Genomic DNA, 22053 nt, shown 5'->3' with positions numbered 1-22053 from the left:
GTGTGTGTGTGTGTGTGTGTGTGTGTGTGTGTGTGTGTGTGTCCTGTCTGTAGTCAAAGTAAATTTTGAGCATATGTGATATTTTGGAAATTGAAAGATGTAATATTTTAAAACTATAACAAATGTTGGTATGAATTCAGATCTTTTTTTTTGGGGGGGGGGGGCATATTTAAAACGTAACCACATTAAAAACCAAATTATCATTACTTAATCCACTGAGACCCTTTATAAGTATTTTAGAAATGTTGCATTTCATTTGTGTGGTTTGTTTACTACACAACATCCTTGATTACCTGGAATATAGCATTAGTGGGGGAAGAAACCCCAACACACACACACATATATATATATATATATATATAAAGAAAAAAATGTTTGTCAAATATTTTGATAGTATAAAGAAGATTTAAAATGACCTGAGGAAAGCTGGATCATAGTCCATACTTCAGATCAGTTGTTTGCTGCTTCCAGGAACAATTAAGATAAACTTCAGGAGAAGAAATGATACTGACTGCAGGACCTCAGGGGACCAAACCTATTGGTTGGACTGTCAATCAAAAGGATTACGATGAGGTGGAACTGGAAGGGTATAGTCTTCATCACATCATATCTGTGTTACACATGCTTCCCGCCTCAGACATTTCATCAAATCTACTCAACTTTGTGAGTATATATGCAAAAGAAAGGTCTGTTGTTACAATGAAAAAGTAAATGTGCGTCTCATTGCCGTTTCTTTTCTTTCGATTTCCAGAAAGAAGATCATGTTGCTGTTTCAGGTGCTTTTACATTGTCTTTAGTTACTTCTTCCATGGTTCCACAGTAATGCATTCCTCGCAATAATTTATTGTGTTTTCTATCAAACTTTATTATTTAGATATTAGCAGTCTGGCGTCTTCTTTTATTAGGTAAGAACTAAAACTTTTTGTCTTACTTGTTTTATGCATATAATCATCCAGAATGTTTAATAATGCCCTTTTCCTTTTCAGACCGGCATTTATTTGCCTCTGCAGAAGAAAGTAAGTCTTATGGTATTTACTGTTGTTAACTGATACAATCATTCAAAGTGAGTTGTGCAGATCTGACTTCCCTCATCCAAACCAGCCTGTAGGACCATCTGGTTTGATGGAGATGTGTCCGGCGAGGGGGATTCAGAAATGTTGACTGACTTGAGGAGAACGCACTCGGCAAGGATCTGCTCCAAACCCGTGGACATCCAGGTTCAGACTGTCTCTGGGATTAAAGCAGAGTACAGCAAGAACTCCTTCCACACGTAAGAATTCAAGTCCAGTGAGGACGTCATACATTCATGATGGTGCATTTTAATTGAATTGATCATATTACCCTGGAATATAAATCCATTTCCTGTCTGCCTGTTCTGTTTAAATAGTGTTCTCTGTTGATTTAATCATTTCTGTGCTTATATTAATCACCATAAAGCCTGTGCATATTAATATTTTATATAATTTATTTGATTTTCATCCTGTCTTGTTTGATTTTGAACTTTCTTTTCTATGTATGCTTTGTGCTCTGTTCTGTGTGAAAGCTGTAAAGAATTTCCCTCTGGGATTTAAAAAAGTATTTGGATTCTATTCTATTCTATTCTATTTCATTCTAAAAGTGAGTATGAAAGCAATCGGGCAATTTTCTAAAAGTCTTTCATTCTTTATCATGCGTACACTAATAATAGTCTAACTTAAATGTATTAGTATTTCAGCTTGTCATTATCATATTGCACACTTTGCCCAACTATCAGGTAATGGGTTAGTTATATTTATCTGAAAAGAGACAAAAACACAATAACATATTTTATGTTATTGAAAGGCCAATCTTGTCCACAAGAATCGAAATGTAACATTTTAGACGTTGCGATTTAACAATTTTATTTTTGAAATTGTCAACAACTGGTGCGACTGAAGATATAAAGTGTTCAAACTCAGTGAAGCGTATTTATTTCCTTGTTGTGGGAACTTGCTGAATGCAACCTGCAGATGGGACGTTTGGTTCTTGCAGGTACAGTGCATCAGAAGGCTTTTTATGCCTCAACTCTGAACAGAAATCAAGGCCGTGTGAAGATTACAAGATCATGTTCACCTGCGCAGGACAGTTCTGCTCAGGTATGTGAGAAAGAGAAATCCTATTTGGAGTGGGGATTTATTCTGTAAACAATATCAACGTATCTATCATCCACAGAGTGCAGGACGGACTGGTTTGACGATGATGACCCTTCTGGGAATGGAGACTATGAGGTCCTCAGTGATCTGTTGAGCAGACACCCGAGAGAGATCTGCCCTCAGCCCGTAGCCATCGAGGTCCAGACCGTCTCTGGAGACCCTGGATCCAGCTCCTCGGATGTCTTTCTGAAGTGAGACCAGAAACAGCAGCTACGGTGGGAAGTCAGTAGCTGAATGTACAGGATGGACTCAGTTTCAACCTTTTTTTCTTTTTTTTTCTTTTTCTTGCAGTTATGATGCCACCTATGGGTTTGCCTGTGTAAATGCAGATCAACAAAAAGGGACTTGTCAGGATTACAAAGTCAGGTTTACATGCCCACCAGAGTTTTGTCAAGGTATGTCTCTTTCGACTTTCTGCTCAATCGCACAATCCAATAATACTGTTGTACCTTCATTTCAATTGAATGAAACTTCATCTATTAGTGACAGATCAGTGTCGAACAAAGTGGCTGAACGGCGACGACCCATCAGAGGAGGGAGATGTGGAGTCCATCCTGCAACTCATGGAAAGTTTTCCCGGTCAAGTCTGTGAAAATCCCGTTGGCATCGAGGCGAAGACGCTATCTGGAATATCTGCACATTATACTGGGGACACATTTCTGTCGTAAGCGTGCTTTTCCTTCACAGCCACACAGCTTATATTTGATATTTATATGAATTATAAAACATGCCTTTTTTTTTTTTCATGCTTTGTCTATGTTTCAGCCATGATGTTAAATTTGGATTTGCTTGTATCAACGAAAAACAGAAGAGCAAGCAATGTGATGATTATCAGGTGATCTTAACCTGTCCTTCAGATTTCTGTCAGGGTAAGTCTGTGTGAGTTGCAACGATTTAAAAATGGGAATTTGAGAAAAACACAATTATTGGACCCTCAAAATCATGAAAGAAGAATGAGATTATTGTGAGTCTCGTGGCTATATACCTCGATGAATCATGACATGTCTTTATCTGTTTGTGGGTTTTGGCAGGTTGTAAGACACGCTGGTTTAACGTGGATGATCCTGCGGGGCAGGGGGACTATGAGACCCTCCTCCAGCTGCAGATGCTGTATCCCAGTGAGCTCTGCTCTGAGCCTGTGGCCATTGAAGCCATGAGCGTGTCTGGTGTCCCGGCACACAAGACTGGGGATGTCTTTCAAATGTGAGTCGTAATGATACTGCCCAGATCAGATAGACAGATGGGTATGGTGTGAAAATTGCACAATCTCAAACAGCCACAAATACGGCTACACTGCATAATCTGTACACTTTTACAAACATTATTGTTAATTATTACCATTAAACACTGAATTGAAATTGAATTGAAAAGTTTATTTCGGACATGTGGCACACACGCAATGAAATAACTAATGCCCAACCATGTCCGAAAAGGAGTCGGATGAAACTTAAGGTTATTTACTCCTACCCCTTCTCCACCTCAACAATTAATGATTTTATAACCCAGTGGTCGTTTGTGTTTATATTTACAAAACAAATATATTTGAAATCCATACATATGTATGTACACACATACCCATACATGAATCTATAAGACATGTACATAATAATATTGAACAGGAACTTTTACAAATAAATAAATAATATACTATTTAAATTTCATCAATTGCATTCTGATAATATAGTGTGTCAGATAAAAGATTCAGCTCTACTTACTTATACAAAACATCTATGTTCAAAGTATAGTTTTCATAAACACTAAAGAGTGTGAAAATGACACAATGGTTACCAAATGCAGATATAAAACTTTCTCTTTTAAAAGAGTAAACTTGTTGACTATTGAATGTTCGTTCTGTGACGCTTTAAAGCCATTATAAATAAATACAAATTAAAATCAACTTGCATATAATAAACTAAATGACTAAACTATAATGATATTTCACAACCTTTAGCTAAAAGAAAGAAGAAGAAAAAAAGGCTCAATCAGAAATGTCTTGCTGGATGTCTTTAATAAAGCTCTCACAGCCATATATTTGTTATTATTTAAAAAGTGATTTGTTCTCTAACCTATTATTAATATATGATGGTCAGCTTTAAAATTAGAGTAAGAAAAAAAACAGAAGTTACCACAAATGGTCACTTGACCAATAACGTAAGGACTAAAAAAATTACTAATCTAAATGTAACTAAAATTACTTAATACAAGTAATATGAATATTTTCAAAATCAATCATTCATATCAAAATGCGGTGCGTTGTTGAGAATATCTTTCACTGATTTCTGTTTTAACCTGTGTAGTAAATATGACAGATATTTTAAAGCTCTTGTTCTGACATCAGTCACTTTGTATTTCATGCCGGATGAGGTGTCTTTGGATAATCTGGTCCTTTTTCTTAACAGTACCAACAAATCACTAGTAATAAGCATACAATTGACCTATAATTCATGCCATACAGATTGATAAGAATTCTTCTCAGCTTAATGAGAATGTCCCTTTGAATATTAAGACAACTATTCTATTCTATTATTGTTTTGGTATTTCCATTAAACCTGTTTTGAAATATTCTGCTTTAACAATTCACCTTTTGAACATTTTGCAGATATGATGCAGCTGAAGGTTTTGCCTGTGTCAATGCTGAGCAGCCCGGTGGGAAACGCTGCCAAGACTACAAGGTTTCTTTCACTTGTCCCCTGAGTTACTGCTCAGCGTGAAACATCATAGGACTTTAGTTTTGTTTAGTTTTTTGTGTGTTTTAAGTTGTTGTTTTGTTTGTTTTTTACTATCAACAAAGTAACTCAAGTGACAACATGTTAAATTTTCAACTGACTGCATATTTGCTGCTGTATCTCAACACTTTATTTTCTTGTTTTAACAAATTAAAGACTTGCAAACTCTTTTAAGAATTACTTTTTTTTTGGGGGGGGGGGGGTCTTCATGTGTCTGTGGAAACCTCCCGAGTCAAATAATTGGTTGATTGCAGGAAGGATTTGTGATTCCTGGCTATCATGAGGGGTTTTATTAACAGACTGAATAATATTGATGTGTATGTGGAATTTGTACATAAAATTACATCAGTAACTCATTAGACTATGATTAATCTTCTTTATCCCCAAAACGGTTCAGAATATCAAACAATTGCCCAATACATTGTCATAACTACACTGTTAGAAATGGGGGTATAGTTGGAGTCCAGAATGGAATATCTCTCAGTATGAACCTATGTGTATGTATGTATATATATATATGTAGGGATAAAATAAAAAATATTTATTTACAGACAGTAAAATATATGTGCACACATGTATGTAACACAAGTTGAAACTGGATATAACATGTCACGGTCATTGTTGCCGTCATACATTTATAGATGAGGATTGCGTCCACAGACATTCCAGCTTTTGTTTTGTCAACATTTCACCCATTTGTCTTCATGCATCACATCACCGTACGTCTTCATTATCTATATGTATTCATACATTTATGATCTATCTTGTTTACATTTTAATTTAAAGTTGTTTGGGGGGAAAATACTTCATCTCAGATGAAGAACAAAATACTAACATATCAAATGCTGTACTGATCAGATCCCTTGTCTGGACCACAATGCGGCAACCAATTATGCCAATGACAGTGCACATGGTGACGACAAATGTCTTTATTTCTTTTTTTGTTTGTTTGTTTTAGTTCATGGTCTTTTATATGCCACCCAACAGTGGATGTTCCCTGAATAACTACCGACAGACGAAATGATGTAAACGCTTTCTTTAAAACGGACGCTTTCAGTAGCGTTTTATTGCGATGCCTTTCCACTAGTAAATAAACTTAAACTCCGTTTTGTTGAATGAAACGATGCGCACTTTGACAGCTGGGTGGAAAAATGTCCCCAGAATAATACTGGAATATACTGGAAGCGGCGGGTACGTCACATCCGGCAGAGCGTACCAGCGGATTTACCCTTGGTCTTTAAAAGGACGCCCTGCAAGAGGCGATGAACCTGACAGGTAACTGGACACATGCTATGTATATTTTTAAAAAAGAACGAAAGGGGACAAGCTTCTGTTTCTAAAAATAATCAAACAACCTGAAACTGAAATTTTTTTTTTTATAATAATAATAAAAAATAGAAGGGATCCGACTTGTACGAGCGCGTTTAGACGTCATCATTTGATTTGTGTAGCATTCTGTGGAGTTCCTTTCAGGTAAGATGAGAAGCAGGTTTCCGCTGTATGGCATCTATAACCTCGCATCGGGTGGTGTTTTTCTGAGCCGAATATCCGCATGTTTTCACCTGTGTTAGAACTTGTGACGCAGTTGCGCCATTCCTCCGAATTGTTCCTTACTCTTGTAAGATACAGGGACATTTATCAGCTGCAACCACTCACCTGTTAGTTCAGATTGTTTATTTTATGTATCTATTGTAATGCTCATGCCTATATGGAAATGCAGTTATTTCGAAGAGAATCCGGTTGCAATAAATGCTGAGCTGGAGCGTTGCGCACTGAGACCCTGAGTGAGGGACCAGCAGGTGGTTTTGGATGCAGGCGCAGATCAAATGTTTCAAAGATTGTCAAGGTGTCTCAGATAATGATATGGCTTATTCATGGAACCTACAGCATGTTTGGTATTAGAGATTTTCCGAGCTTTAAGAAAATGTAATGAATGGATGAGTGAGGCAGAACTGTCAAGTAGTTTTTTTCTCTTTTTTAATTATACAAAGAATCAACTTAAATTTTGTAAAAAAAAAAAAAACCCCAAAACAAAACATGAAACAGTTTCACGATTGCAAAAACGGAAACATGAATTTCTTGTTAGGCACAATCTGTTGCACAAGATCATTAATACGGGCCTATTTATTAATATATATTGCATGCAATGTTAAACTGCATATGTATTAGATATACTTTTCCCCCATTTTCAGCTGTGGTACTGTGAGCCAGAGACAATCATGATTCTTCTGACTTCTTCTTCCGGTAGGTACTTGTTTCTCCATCTCATTTCATAGTCTGGATTACACAATATAGAGAATCAAGATTTCCAGATGAGGTGAATCAATCTGGGCAGGAAAACATCATCTCTTGTTCTGAAGCATAGTTTCCAGACAACCTTAGATAAAGAGAAGACATGAATACATACTATTGGAAGATAACGTTTCTTTAGGCATTTATGTGAAGCAAAATATAGATATTAGATGCATGAATTGAAAGATGCATATTAAGGCCATCAATAAAATAATAGGTCATACCAACTCAGCAATGTCATCAATTTACCAATAATATGTATAAGATGTATATTAAATCTCCTCTCACTGTCACATATTATGCACATTACTTGCAGTTCCAGAACATATATTTGTCAAATTACGCTATTATATAGCACAAGTATTCCTACAGTGTAAATTGTTTATATTGAATTGAGATTATTGTTGTTATCATTTTTGAACGTTGTTGTTTTGTGTTTTTTATTCAGTCTTGTTAATAGTTACCAGGTAACACAGCAGCGTATCACATACCAAAGGCCTTCCCATCATGCTTTGTAGTCATTACACAGTGTCTGGCTCTGGCTTTACCTTTCTTTTTTTTTTACTTTTTTATTAGTGACCAAGGGAATGCCTTAAATAGTTTGAGCAAAACTTGACTGCAACCCTTTAGACTTGTTTATACACAGAGTTGCATCTGAGACGATTTACTCTGACAAAAATCAATAAACATTGAACAATCTGGAAAATTATGGATTGAGTGCAGACGTCATTGTTCTGCATTAAATGCTGTGCCGTATTGTTACAGTCTTTAAGAGGCGAGGCACAAAGATTACGATCCTGGGCGGCTGTTTAATTTTATTTAATTTTATTTATTTTATGTGCTGCTTTTGGACGCGTAATTAGTCCCGCGCCATTGTGAGCACAGAAACAAAAAGCACATCAAAACGTGCGAAACATTCAGGAATAGGTTGACTTTCGTCAACAGTTTTTGAATAAATTGCAAAAAACTGCAAAAAAACGTCCCATACAAAGCGGATGGGAGAGGCACCTCGTGGAAATGAAAGGAGATGAAAAGTTGACATCCTTTCATATCTCCATGGCAACAGATGAAAATAATAATACAAAATAAAATTTAAAAAAACAAAAACCTTGTCGGTAGGGAGAGGAAGACACACAACGTTTCCTCTGGAATTTTCTAGTTTAAAACAAAAATAAAAAATTCTTCCGCCAATTTTTTCGGCACGTAACTAGTCCCGCACCGCTGGCAGCATGGACACAAAAAGCCCATCAAAACATATGGAACATTTGGGAATAGATTGCTGGGATGTTTGTTAACGATTCGGCTAACAGTTTCCAAATAAATCGCAAAACAAATTTAAAAAGAGTTCCCATACAAAGTGGACGGGAGAGGCACCTCCTGTAGGAGATCAGAGAGGATCAAAGAAGATCAGTCAGGCACATAGAGGCAGGCACAAAAGGTTTCCTCTGAAATGTTCTAGTTAGTAAAGTTGCCAGATATTTACCTCTTTAAGGTCCAAAATGACAAGTAAGAAGCATGCTGTCAAGTTATTGTTGGCTTTCTGCTGTGTCTCATACGCTGTTTTCTTTCAGATGAAGAGTCTGTTGAACTGGCCTGGCTTTGGAATCACAGGAAGTTCAGGGTGAAAAACACTTTAAGGGTTGCTCCTGCAGCATTTGAAAATGTTGTGCATACTGTCTTGGACAGAACCGATTTGAGAGAAAAGAGATTTCCCAGAGAGGAGGCTTGTAGAGTAATCCTAATTGAAAGACCTGACAGAGGGTGTGATAGCCTTTTACGAAAATATCATTCAAATGGAAAATGTATGCCCATAACAACAACAAAAAACATTCTAATTACAACTTTTACTCATTTTCTCAAAAAGTATCATTGATACTAGTGGAAACTTTTGCTGCTGTACTTGTGAAATAAATGTACATGCAAATTAGTCATTGTATTAATGCTACCTCTCGTTACCAAATTATCTCTAGAATCAATATTAGTGATTGAAATGTGGCGATGATTGTGAGGATAATTCTGACTGAAAATAATCAATAAATAGAGGCAACCTTCCATCTGAAGGACAACCAACTCGACCAGCTGAGCCACAGTTGCCCCAAATGTTAAAGCATTTTGCATGTTGCTAAATCTGCTCTCTAATTTGTAATCCCAAAGTGAAATAACAGCTTGTGACTTTAAGCTCTGTTTCTTTACAACTAAGAAATGATGGAGGTTGATTATAGTACAATGATAAAGTACCAGATGACTCTTGCAGGATGTGACACGGATGGTAGGAATATCAGTGAAACGTTGAACACTTATGCGCAGCTTTTTAGAAATGTTCACTGTCGATCCCACAACGTAGTGACATGCAGCTCATTATTTGAACAAAACATGCGTGTTAGAATTAAACCAGGTGAGGTTGTACATTAATATCAATTGAAGCCGGGGTTGCAGTGGCATTTATAGATTCAAAGAGCTCGACTTGTTAGTGCTGCTGCCAGCTGGCCTTGTTTTCGGTCACTATGTCTGATCAGTCCACAGACTAATTGATCTCATGTCTGTTATGTGTTTAACAAAGTAGGTCCAACTCACTCTCACCGTAGCCAGTGGTAGTCCCTTAGAGGATTAGAACTTGTTCCCCCGCAGCTGCATTTCTGTGTATCTGAGCTCTAATAACGCCACAATCAAGTGCTAAACGTATGCGTCCTGTTCAGATGTATGTGTTCAAGACATTTTGTCACAAAAATGACGTTTATGGCATGTCGATGTTGACCTTTTTTGTGAAGAGCTAAATGATATTTATTATGTTTTTTTGTAAAGATGTGAATGATAATGCTGTGCGTGTTAAAGAGACACTTGTTAATGTTGCATGCTTTAAGCAGCACACCCCTGACTGAACGAATGTACAGTAACTAATCTGTTATTGTGATCTGAAAATGGATGAATGGATCATAAGCTTGGTCTCCACCCTATAAGCATGCGTCTTGGTAAGTGATATTTCTTTTCCATAAGACGGGCGTCTTTAAAAAAAATTTTTTTTTTTTTAGATAATATTTAGCTTCAAATGCAATAGAAATACACAGGACCTGCCGAATATTTCAATATTTTTTTTTCATTTTTCTAAAATCACTATGATACGTGCAGTGATGCAATAATACATGCATACACTTAAACAACACCAATTATAGTGAGAAATTTGTTTTAAAAGTCGTACAAATTTCACTGGACGTTTCTAAAAAAAAAAAAAAAAGTACACAATATTGTTGCCACATTTTACAAACACACACACACACACACACACACACACACACACACACACACACACACGCACACACACGCACACACGCACGCACACACACGCACACACTTTCAAACTATGTTAACTAACTTAATGTATCTAGAAATATGCTTCAACAACACTCTCGGGTTAGGATGTTACATTTTCAAGTTTCTCACTGAGTGCCCTACAGAAGGTCAGAATTAATCTTTAAACATTTACACGTTTTCTGATTCCACAATGGATTTTGATTCAGACACATGCACCAAAACATCAGCAGCAGTAGCTTTTTATGTGAAACCACTGCAAGGGTTATTTCCTTACTGACACAAACAGCTCCTGACTGCTGCTGTTGTTTGACCACAGGTTTCTTCCAGTGTACCGACAAGCTCTTTTTGAGTGATCAGGCCACGGGACAGCAGATCAAGGAGTTTGCACGTAAAAATGCCGCGAATGCTTTGTCGGTCGCCAACCTGGTCATGGGCATGGCCTCCATTCTCAGCAGTCTCAATGGGTGAGTGATCATAGAGCCAATGGAGTTCACTCTCCGAAACACGAGTCACATGTGAGATAAATAAAGGATATCTTATCTTATCTTATCCTATCTTATCTTATTATCTAACAAGTGCACCAAAAACTCAATTTATGTAATTAAAAGAAAAAGTTACAGAATTTCAGATATAAAAACACATTTTTACTGTTTGTCTTTCTTGCATGAGTCATTGTGCGTCACCATGCGTGCATCTATAAATGATAAGAGTCGAGTAATGCAATCCAGATTTGTGACACTTGTAAACAAGTCGCACGGACTCCTGCATATTGCATCCCCTCAAATGGCTTGCTGTCACTTAACCATGACTTGTTGTGTTCAGGCACCACCACGCCGCGTGTTGGCTGGTTCTGATTGGCTACCTGCTGGATCTGGCCGACGGAGCGGTTGCCCGGGGACTCAATGCCTGCTCTGCACTGGGTAAGTTGAGCGTTTGTGGTCAGTGGCTCTTAAAAGCGATAAACCTCAACTGTGTCACTGGCAGGGCTTGTCGCACGGGCTTTTGTCCGGATGGACTAGTTTGGACGCACAACGTCACTACCAAAGGCCGCAAGTAAAAAGAAACTCTGTTATTGAAAAAGTGTGGCTCGTCTTGCAGGGTTCTCAATGAAGAAATCATGCATATTTAAAAGTATGCCATTTGAGCTGTATTAAATCAGAGCCCGTTCTTTTGTCTGAAGCCTCTGTCATTTATCTCAAGTCTGAGGTTCAAGTGTAAAATTGCACAGCGTCCAATTACCTGTCACCCGTTAAAATACACAATGCATTTTCACCCAATTTTTGAAAGAACAAATAGCTTTAACATGGCTTCCAATGTGCCAAATCACATTTTCTCGGAAGCCCAAAAATAGCTTCCAGCAAGTGCATCACAGTACATTGTTAGCTACACATTTCAGGGGGCTTTTGTGTCTCGGCGGGCTTTTTTTCTGCATGACTTTGCAGGTGGATGTTGTTGTGTCAAATGAACAATCACTTTCTGATTAAGCAGCCTAATTCCACAGGATCACGCCTCAATTGTCTATCTTATCCCGTCGCTTTGGGTTCTCTGCATATCTGAAATTGCTAAAATTGTTGACCCTGGGCTGTGGAATTCCACCTCGTTCATTTGAGCCGCGGCCTGAATCACCTCATCCTCATCTGCTGAAAACATGCTCCCTCTTTCTGTGGGATAAAGAGACACGGCGGCAGAGAATGTTGTTTGTAGAATGGCCGCCTGTTGGGCTGACTCTGAACTTTTCACTTGGGAATATTTGTACGCGCACCGCACCACGGTCACATGTTAGTAACACTGGAGAGGTGAGGATGTGTCCAGACTTGTGCTCAAGCTTGATTTGAGTAAACATGCAGATCCTTATGAAAGAGAGACAGTTTTAAAGGCAGTTTGAATTTGTCTGCCAGAGTAAAGGTAAGTATAAGTATAAATAAGTATAGAAGTACTATTTAGTTTCTGTTCTTTGAGTGAATGGAGTTAAGGAATTCTGTCAATTTCTAGTAGCAATCATTTCATATCATCAAAGACGTCACATTTACACTGCCCCAATGACGACTGCCAGTTTCCCCTTTGCTGTCGTTTTGACCCAGCTGTAACTGTTTCACATAGATGGCATCATGTCATTTTAACAGCAGCGACGTAAATACAGCTTTTCTGAAGTATTTTGAAATGTAATACTTTAAGTAAAAGTATCAGCTTTGAGGTGGTACAAGTTCCCTTGTTTCTTTTTTGTCACGTTCAGGTGCGAAGTTGGATGATTTTGCTGACTTCACAACTTTCGGGATCGCCACCTCACTGTTCCTGCGGACGTCTGACCTGTTCGACAACATCCTCTGCATGTGTTACGTCCTGTCAGTGTTCGTACGCCTTTGTTTCTTTTCAAGTGGTGAGTCCTCGGATGTGGAGTTATCTCATCGTTTCATTTTTAATAGAGTAGTCCCTCAGTTTGGATAACTTTCCTGTATGTGTGCTTGCTCCTTTCTTTGCCATTGATCTTCAGGGATCCCGTTCATGTACCGAGGCCTGCCATGCATCTACTCGTCGGCCATCCTGGCCAGCGCCTCTCTGCTGTCACGGGGAAACATGGCACTGCTGCGGGTCATCGCAGTGGCCATGATCCTCTTCATGATAAGCCAGAACTTCTATCCTCATGACCGAGTGCTGGAGTCACAGGCCTGGAAAAAAGTAGTCTATGCTGGAGGTAAAGCAACTTCTGAAAACCCCACATGTTCTTCCAGAAATGGCAAATTATGATGTCCATCCATCCATCCATCCATCCGTCCATCCATTTTAGATCCACGAATAACTTCAAACACTTTCTTCTTGGGTGTGGTAGGACAGTCCAGTCCCAATAGAAAACCCATATATGCACAGAAGGAACATGCAAACGCCACTTTTGAAAGAAATGCCCTGAAGTCCCACTTCAACCCGAGACTGGAGACATTCTGGCTCTGAATTAAGAGTCCTGACAACTCCAATACTGAGTGGCCCTCAAGCTCATACGTCAGGGTTTATTTATGTTTGTTAACCCTTTAAAAACAAATGTATATACATGGATTATTGTACAATTCCTAAAGAAAACTAATCAGGTTTGCATAAAAGTATTCTTTTAATATTAATAAAAGTAATATTTTTCACTGGTTGGTGATATTGATGCCAATATTATATGATTATATTAAATGAACAGGTGATTTACAAATACATCAAAGTAGCCTTTTTTAATATCCATAGTATATATATTACACTAACTGAAACCAGGGGAGCAGCCGTACTGTGTTCCAGTGGTTAGGACCCTTGACAATATCCCCCAGTTCAAGGCTTTGGGTGTAATTGTCTCTCTGTGTTTGCCCTGTAATGGGCTGGTGATGTGTTGAAGTTGTACCTTGCTTTCACTCCACTAGTCCCCAAGGTGGATAAAGGCGTGTCGAGGATGCATGGATGAACTCAGGAGGATTTTTTTCATACTTAAACCGTTGTTAAAAATGTGTTTTTGAAGAATTTCTAAAAAGTGAAAAAAGTCTGTTTGACCTGCAACTTAGAAGTCATTCTTTCCCAAATGTTTATCCCAGTTTGGCAAGATACAGAAAGCACTATAAGCTGTACTTAATGTTAATAATTTCACAGTGTTTTCCAGTTCGCTGTTAAAGCCTTCGTTTTTCCAGCAGCATCATTTTAGGACATGCGCTGACAAATGCATTTTTTGTGCATCCCTCAGCTAATTGCTTTTTGAAATGCAACACATTTGTTCACCTTGCTGCTTTAAGGGTTTAACTGTCAGATAGCGCCTTTGGCTTTATGCATACATTTGATTTTTTTTTTCTTTCTTTCTGATTTTCAGGAGTCATCATGGTGTTCTGCTCGTCCTTTTCCCCTGCGTGTGTGTACTACCTGCTGTGGTCTGTCTCCTATATTTTGTTCCCCACATCGCTGTGGAGCAGTAAAGTGTAAAACTCAAGTGCTGGTTTCATCTCAAAACCCCAGATAGCTTGGACTGTGGTCCATCGGATTCGACGGAGGCTTCCACGTGGCATTCAAGCTGAATATGCACCGCAGGGGATCAGTCTCTCTCTATTAACTTTTATCGTGACATCTAAGAGACTTCAGAGAGTCGGAGAGGTGAACCAACTGGTTCTTCCAGGGTTATTTTTTGTTAAATCTCCATTTTCAGTATCAGTTCACAGTTATAGCAGTAATGTCCACAAGATTATGTGTTTGACTTCCATATTTTGTTTGTGCCTGATTTATTTGGATCATTGTACGCGTTCGCCTCTGTTTTAAGAGGCTTTGCAGTTGCTGTAAGTAAGTAAACCCACACTGGATCTTCCAAATCCGCTGTGACACTGCCGATGGTTGTCAGAAACCTGTAGCAGCATCAACGGAATAAGTCGCAATCGCATATTTCCTTGCCCTCTCATGAGTAAAAAATTGTATTGGCTGCAATCTCTCAAAACTGATGTCTGCAGCGATGCTAGAAATGGCATTCACCCATAGGTTTTTGACAACTGTCAGGTGTGGTGAATAACACTGATCAACCAATCAGCATGGCACCTGTTTGTGGGTGGGATATATTCAGCAGAAACTGAACACTCTGTGCTCAAGTTGATGCGTTAGATACAGAAAAAATGTCCACCTGGATTAATTCTAGTGAGTTTTTTTTACAAGGGAGAATGTGTGTCAACTGGGTTAGATCATCTCGACATTGCAGCTGTTGTGGGCTGTTTCCAGTCGGCAGCGCTCAAAGGAGGGAAAGCAGTGAACCAGCAACAGGCGGGTATTCCAGAAAGGAGGTTCCATAAACTGGGAGTCTCTCCCTGAACTCGTGAGTCGACTCACTCTGAGATGGGAAACTCTGAGTTTCTAGTTCCAGAACAGCTGATCTTATTTAGTTCAATCAACTCTCAGTATGTGATCCTTGAGTTACGCATGTGCACAACCAGAATAAAAAGCCATCAGCGATGGACCCCCGATACCACGAGTCGCTATGGCAACACACCGAAAATCGAGTTATTTTGCAGTAAAAGTCCTGGCGCTGCAGCAGCAGCATGGGAGAAAGTTAACGCATAAGTTTGAATAATGTTCTGAATTGACTTAACATACAACCTAAGATCGCAGCATACAGGTAGAAATAATAAATAGGCGTAAAATCTAAATTGAATTTAGTTGCAATCCAACAGGAGAAAGGCGACTTGGAAGCAGCTAAAAATGAAATATAAAACATAATTCACAATGAATAGCGATATATGCAATGATTACACCTCGCTTTGATTTTAATTTTAGCATTTAAATTGATGTAGGCTATTAAATACATAAAGAAATTAAATATACACTGTTGCTTTACCAATATTATAAAGAAAACTACCATTTCACAAAAAAATGTAATGCTGTACATAAAATGTTCTCTGATGTGAGGCCCGGGGTCAATTCTGGAAGGAATTTCCACAACAGGGAATCAATACAGTGCAAAATGTTTTTTTTTAAAGATCTCATCTGGGCCTACTCTCTCATTGCGTAAGTCATCTAAAATTATTTCTGGGAGGCTTCAGGTGGGAGGAGACACGTAGAAACTTAGGGTTTCCTCTACAAAACCTGCCAGCGAGCAGGTTATGCTCACAGACTGTTAATGTGGTGACTTGCTTAGAGCTTAATTCAGCCCTCTTTCTGGAACAGATAACTCAGAGTTTCCCTCATTTCAGCGTTAACATACTCTGAATTTTCACATAACCCGCTTTCTGGAATACCCCCCCGGTCATATTCTTATGGTTGATGGTGTAGTCGGCACAGGTTGAGGTCCTAAGCAGTGTCAGAGTGCAGCGCCAACTTTAAACTAGCAGTTGTCAAAGGAACAAAGAAATATACTTCAGTTTGTCCATTATTGTGTCTTTGTGATTCGAGTTCTAACGACACATTTTTTGGTACGTGATTCTCTTTGCTTATCAGGTGAGACAAGTGGAGAATTTGCACTTTTTTTTTTAACTGATTTGATGACAATCTTATTGAAGATAATGGCACAGAGTAGAAGGTGACTGAATCGGTTCTCAACCTACAAAGAAACTGACATATTTAAGTGTTGATTCATCAGCTTCCATTTGTCGGCCATTAATTCTTCAATTTGAACTCGCAATGAGGGGATGTCACGAGTTTTATTATTAGTTAACAGATCTCACTTGTTTAAAGTTTGTATTGACAGACAGCAGCAGCGTATGATGATTACACAAAATATATGAAAATTAAGTCAAAACCCAAGTTCAATAAAAAAACTTCATTGAAACTGTATTTTCTGATTCAGTTCTGCTTTAAGCTCACTGTGGATCCTCATTGATTAATGATGACTGGGGTTACTACAGACTACACAAATGTACTGCGATATATTTAGTAGTGCATTGAGACTTCATGTGTGAGTGTTTTCTGGTTTTCAAACTGTAAAGTCAGTCATGTATACATGCCATGAGCAATATAAATACAGAAAATGTACATTGCCCCTTAATTGAAAGAAGAAATGTAAAAGATCTTGGTGCAAAAGATATAGATATGTGTGATGAAATCAGTATATTTTGGCAGTAAAGAGTTAAACATACATTCATTGTGTTGCATTGCCCTTAATTGAGAATATCACAGCAATATCTCCATTCATTTTCCCTTCAGCTTCGTGTTAACACTGGATTTCAGCCGGCGGTTTGGTTTCACTTTTTGTTGTTGTTGATGACATATTCTATATTTACACGAGCCTACGACAGCAGCCCTGCCCTTTTGTTATAGTCAAAGATGTCGATGACCTCAGGAATGCAAATAGGCTCGGTCGCCGCCAGGTGCAGTGACGCCTCCAACAGCTTGATGATGGCTGAAAAGGTTGGTCGGTCTTTGAAACTCCACATCCAGCAGTACTTCATCATGTCGTACCTATAATGTGTACATACACAGAAATAGAAACGTTTGTGTTTGACAGTCGGAAAAAGGACTTGTCTGCCTCATTGAGCGAAAGATAGTGGGATTATGTAAAATGGAAGGAAAAAAAAAACAAAAAACAGGTTACATTGATTTGCAAATATATTCAACTCGTATTTTATCCCCAACAGAAAATAAACACATCAGATGTAGAAGATGAGGCGTTTCAATAAAGTTTTAACAAGGGCAACAAAAGGCTGGACAGATAATCGGCACAAATCAAAAGCAAGTGGTGAAGCATCTGGTGACTACTGGGTTTAGTTGGCAGGAGGTAATATGGATCAAGATTAAATGAGAGTTTCAGAGAGGCACGGCCTTCCACATGTAAAGACAGGATGAAGTTCACCAATCAGCAAAAACTGGGGTCTGAACATTTTGGAGAATTTGAGAAAACGGTTCCTCAATGTGAAATTGGGAAAACTTTGATGATCAGAACATCTACATTGCATAATATTGTCAAAATTTATAGAATATAGAGAAATCAATGTGCAAGAGGCAAGGCCTGAGGTCAAGATTGGATTGTCATGACCTTCCCAGACAATGACAGACAGTTATTAAATGAAGAGTGGACGCTCCACTGGTTACACATTCCAACACAAGATGAAAAACAATATGTGGTATCATAAAAATTAAATAAAGGAGTAAAATCAATCGAAAGATATCTTCCATTTGCACATAAATTCTGTTTTTAAAAAAAATTATTCAGACTGACCAAAATCAGACAGATACTCACTGGGATTTTGAGAAAGATTGCACACATGCTACTGCACAACAATATACTGAAAGAATGGCAAACAATTACCTTGAATATATTTTATTAGTCTCAATGTTTGAAAATGTGCAAACCATCACTTGCAGTAATTTTACATGCACAGAGCAAATGGTAAAGACTGTAATATTGACTGGAAGCACAAGGACAAAAGAATGATCATTTCTTGAATAAAATTTAAAGCCAAATTAATATTGTAACAAATTTTGAAAATATTGAATAAGTAACACATTTCTATATTCAGCGCATCAATATAATCTGTGAAATTTGAACTGTTCATTTTGCAAACGCATTTTCACATAGTTTGAATAGAAATCATAGTTATCTTAAGATGTTGTACCGTCACTATACTAGAAATACATACACAAAAGGATATATGTGAATCTGTTTTTACTATTTGCATAATAATACTTACAGTGGTCCACCGCAAGTCTTTGGTCTCTTCATTCGATAAGATGCTTGAAGCTTTTGAACCACTGACAGAGGCTCGAGCTCAGGATATGGAGGAGAGCCTGCGATAAAAACCCAAAATATAATTGGAAAAATGTTATTTCACTGATACGTGGTGATTTCTTATTAGTAAGTTGGCAAAAGCTTTGGTTGTACAAAGCAGTACATTTCGAGAACAGCTCTGTCAAGATATTAATGGGACTTTTTCCGATTTGGAGACAAATAATAGAAAGTTGTGCTTTACCTAGTGTAATCAGCTCATATAGAAAGATTCCAAATGACCACCTAAAGGAAAGATGTTTGAGTCATTTTATAATGATTTTCTGTCAGGTGAAACGAAGCCAAATCAGGGCTACGACAACATCTCTACCACATTGGTTTTCTCAGCCATAACTTTGCCCTTACACGTCGCTCCTGTCGATGCTGAGATGCATCATAATCCTCTCTGGAGCTTGCCATTTGAGAGGCACCTCTGCTGCCCTCTGGCTAATTGCTGAATCCATTTTGCGTCCTCCAAATGCCACACCCAGGCCCGACACCCGGACTGAGAGGCCTGGCCCAATTAAGATGTTCCTGGCAGCAACATCACCATGCACCAGCCTGTGCTCTGACATCAGGTAATCCTGAGGGTGGAGCCAATTACAAGCAAACAAATCAATCTTACATCAGTTATTCAAGAGATGCAACAATCTTCTTAAAACCATTGGGGGGGTGGGGGGGTGGAGGTGTTGCACTATGACATCTGCATTAACATATGGCACCTAAATACGTTTTATTTTGTTTGTTGGGGATAATCAGTTTGCAAAAAGTGGCTCACCAGTCCGGCTGCAACCTGCTTTCCCACCAGAAACGCCGACCTCTCAGAGAACTTCTGCAGTGGATCAGCAGCGTCTGAATCTGTCTGAAGTTAAAATAGATCATCCTTACATTTAAATGCATTGAGGAAATAAGAGTTTGCATGTGACAACAAAAACAAGTTTGGGATCAGAGTTGGTACCGCTCTTACATTTCTGAGTGTCCACAGAAAGTGAAGGAGGTTTCCGGGGCTGTAGGCATCTAAGACCAGATACATGGGCAGACGCTTGGTCTGACAGTACAACATCTGCACCACATTTTCATGTTTACACACTGTGGCATGAAAATGAAGCCACTCCACGAACTCTTTGGCTTCAGGCTGATTGGGGCCATCTACGTTCACAGAAAAGGACACATAAAGACCATGAGTGCCCCTATCACCCCAGTTGACCCAAGCCTTATTTTTATGCAGTACCTCGGAGGGACTTAATCACCACAGCTGAGGAGACTCCATCTTTGTTTTTCAGCAGGCCTTTGCAAATGGGGCCATAGCGACCTGTCTGCCAAAACTCCAGGCCCTCGAGAGCACACTCATCAGGGATTTCCCAGGGAAACAATGCAGTCTGGGCCTTTGGAGAGCTCACAGCAGCTGAAGTCGGGGACAAAATCGGCTGGCCTGTCAACAAAACAAAAAACAAAACATGAGTAGACAGATGTTTTTAAGATGATTAAGCACTTTGCACAATTCTCATGCACGAATTTGAATTTTTAAAACATTTTAAGAGGTTTTCTTAGCTCTCACTGTTAGCAAAATGAGCGGCCGTCCTCCGTCCTCTTTGTTTGTGCTTGTGGAGACAGGCGAAAATAAGAATAACTACTAGAACTGTGCTCAACCCCAACAGAGATGGGATGATAATGACTGCAAGTAGATCTGAAGACTCATCTACAAAACACGTGATAGAAGCAGGTTCAAAACTTTTAGGGAGAGTTTTATAGTCGTTAAAAAGAGACACACACTACATAGATGTTTGTGTTTGTTTGTTCATGATGTGGAAGCCGTGTGAGATGATAATGCAGGAAAAGCAAATGCAACTTCCAGCTGTTTTCAAGGTAATAAGTACTATTAGAGAAACTCACTGCACATGGGTAGCGATGTATCGTTGCATTTTCTATTGACATCCATAGGGAGCAGCTGGCATTTCTCACACAAGGAAGAAATTGTTTATCACATCGGCAGATGAAATCCAAGCTCTGCTACCAAAGCTGTTTATTCCTGTTCAAAACAAGATGAATTAACCACAAAGTACTTTAAACGTTTCCTACCTGAAGCCCGCGGCCCCTGTATGGTCGTAAGCATTCATTCTTTGACCAAACAATTCAAAATGACCAGTGGCAGACAAGTTGAAATATCACGTTAACACGACTCTTATCAGCTGCTTTTAGAAAACAGACTCAGCGCCGTCTGCCTTTGAGGGCGCTGACCGAAGAGGTGAGCTGGTAAGTTGACTCACTGTTACTTATTAACAAAGGAGTAGAAATGAGGAGTATTTTTGCATATCAACAAGGGAGCATAGACAAAAAGTCATGTCCACACCTATTGGTGTCGTGGTAGTTCAGCTTTTCAATTGTTATTAGCATTTAAAATAAAATGTGTCCGGTTTGCCAGGCCAAATAGCAAACTCATTAGAAATATAAGTAACATACATCCATTCATCAAAAGGGGTTTATTCACTGAGTGTAATGTATCTACATAAAAAAAAAAAAAAGAAATCAACAGTATAATGGAGCAAATCAACCACTGAAAAACAGAGACAGACAATTATACTACATTCACACCCAAAGGCAGGTTAAAGTCATTAGTTCAACTCAAATGCATGTTTTTGAACTGTGGGACTAGAATCACAATCAGAATGTCTTATTTTTCATCATATTGTGATTCTATATTGAAATTACTAACCACTACACCACCATGTCAGGCTATAAATTTAATTATTTCACTTTATCTTGAATATCTGATAAATTGGGTAATTTCATACGCTGCGATTTTCCTTCATAAACACACATTCTGCTAACAAGTGTCTTTATTCACCCAGTTCAACATTCTGCTGAGCTCTCCATAAACTTTAAACAAGGGAAAAAAAATTTAATAAATTTTTAATCTGAGAGTTCAATTAAAAGAGAAGTAACTATTACGGGTTTTTTTCTGTTCTTTAAAAGTTATGGAAAGTTAAAGAAAATATCAACATGACATGGTTTATCAGCTGTTTAATGAAACACCCCATCCATGTAAACGCTTTACAGATACTGGACACACACAAGCACACACTTCACAATATACACAAAATATAACAAAGTTAAGATATTAGATGTTAATCAAGTAAAATGTAATTAAATACAAAACAATTAAAAGTGAATAAAAAAGATAACTGAGTGAGAGGGCCTTTGACTAGTTACAGTCACAAGAGGGCAGCATTGTGCGTAAAATCAGCCAAAACAACAACAACAACAACCCAAAAACTAAAGAGCATCATTAACTTCAGCTCTCCAAAAGAAAGTGGCATCATGAGAGTAAACAGTTGCATGAAAACTGTTGCATTTGAAACTGATG

General features: G+C 38.4%; 3 protein-coding genes across 8 annotated transcripts; 2 read left to right on the top strand and 1 right to left on the bottom strand.

The window, feature by feature from the left end:
* Positions 1-471: 471 nt before the first annotated feature.
* Positions 472-5069, top strand: LOC308112967 (uncharacterized protein). The gene is made up of 12 exons (XM_080468818.1): positions 472-663; positions 752-776; positions 875-905; positions 987-1016; positions 1102-1270; positions 2011-2114; positions 2191-2362; positions 2463-2566; positions 2655-2835; positions 2937-3040; positions 3203-3374; positions 4771-5069. Exons 1-12 carry the CDS (start codon positions 569-571, stop codon positions 4880-4882), a joined length of 1299 nt encoding a protein of 432 aa, XP_080324944.1. The 5' UTR covers positions 472-568; the 3' UTR covers positions 4883-5069.
* Positions 5070-6056: 987 nt separating this feature from the next.
* tmem269 (transmembrane protein 269) lies at positions 6057-17069 on the top strand. Of its 5 annotated transcripts, XM_080470320.1 has the most exons (8): positions 6124-6172; positions 6296-6370; positions 7090-7141; positions 10815-10962; positions 11321-11418; positions 12732-12875; positions 12990-13190; positions 14328-17069. In XM_080470320.1, the coding sequence occupies exons 3-8, from the start codon at positions 7117-7119 to the stop codon at positions 14435-14437; spliced, it is 726 nt and encodes a 241-aa protein (XP_080326446.1). In that variant the 5' UTR covers positions 6124-6172; positions 6296-6370; positions 7090-7116; the 3' UTR covers positions 14438-17069. The 5 variants fall into 5 exon arrangements, with proteins under 5 accessions (XP_080326445.1, XP_080326447.1, XP_080326449.1 ...); XM_080470319.1 differs by lacking the exon at positions 6296-6370 and having other exon boundaries at positions 6057-6172; XM_080470323.1 differs by lacking the exon at positions 6296-6370 and having other exon boundaries at positions 6118-6172; positions 10826-10962.
* On the bottom strand, positions 16612-20918 carry LOC308113825 (tyrosine-protein kinase STYK1). Of its 2 annotated transcripts, none has more exons than XM_080470317.1 (9): positions 20583-20918; positions 20248-20388; positions 19921-20121; positions 19657-19838; positions 19468-19551; positions 19056-19273; positions 18895-18935; positions 18616-18712; positions 16612-17386 (listed from the first exon to the last, which is right to left on the bottom strand). In XM_080470317.1, exons 1-9 carry the CDS (start codon positions 20626-20628, stop codon positions 17215-17217), a joined length of 1182 nt encoding a protein of 393 aa, XP_080326443.1. In that variant the 5' UTR covers positions 20629-20918; the 3' UTR covers positions 16612-17214. The 2 variants fall into 2 exon arrangements, with proteins under 2 accessions (XP_080326443.1, XP_080326444.1); XM_080470318.1 differs by having other exon boundaries at positions 20248-20290; positions 20583-20909.
* Between the last annotated feature and the right edge of the window lie 1135 nt (positions 20919-22053).

Source organism: Lipophrys pholis (assembly GCF_963383615.2).
Source record: "Lipophrys pholis genome assembly, chromosome: 8".
Classification (NCBI taxonomy): Eukaryota; Metazoa; Chordata; class Actinopteri; order Blenniiformes; family Blenniidae; genus Lipophrys; species Lipophrys pholis.
This window is presented reverse-complemented; position numbering and strand designations above follow the sequence as displayed.

Coding starts and splice junctions, on each gene's coding strand:
- LOC308112967 (XM_080468818.1), top strand. CDS start 569: ATGAGGTGGAACTGGAAGGGTATAGTCTTCATCACATCATATCTGTGT. Junction 2,836..2,936: donor ACTGGGGACACATTTCTGTC/GTAAGCGTGCTT, acceptor TCTATGTTTCAG/CCATGATGTTAAATTTGGAT. Junction 3,041..3,202: donor TCCTTCAGATTTCTGTCAGG/GTAAGTCTGTGT, acceptor GGGTTTTGGCAG/GTTGTAAGACACGCTGGTTT.
- tmem269 (XM_080470322.1), top strand. CDS start 10,709: ATGCACCAAAACATCAGCAGCAGTAGCTTTTTATGTGAAACCACTGCA. Junction 11,419..12,731: donor CAATGCCTGCTCTGCACTGG/GTAAGTTGAGCG, acceptor TGTCACGTTCAG/GTGCGAAGTTGGATGATTTT. Junction 12,876..12,989: donor CCTTTGTTTCTTTTCAAGTG/GTGAGTCCTCGG, acceptor ATTGATCTTCAG/GGATCCCGTTCATGTACCGA.
- LOC308113825 (XM_080470317.1), bottom strand. CDS start 20,628: ATGGATGTCAATAGAAAATGCAACGATACATCGCTACCCATGTGCA. Junction 20,389..20,582: donor TACATCGCTACCCATGTGCA/GTGAGTTTCTCT, acceptor CGTGTTTTGTAG/ATGAGTCTTCAGATCTACTT. Junction 18,713..18,894: donor ATATGAGCTGATTACACTAG/GTAAAGCACAAC, acceptor TTTTTATCGCAG/GCTCTCCTCCATATCCTGAG.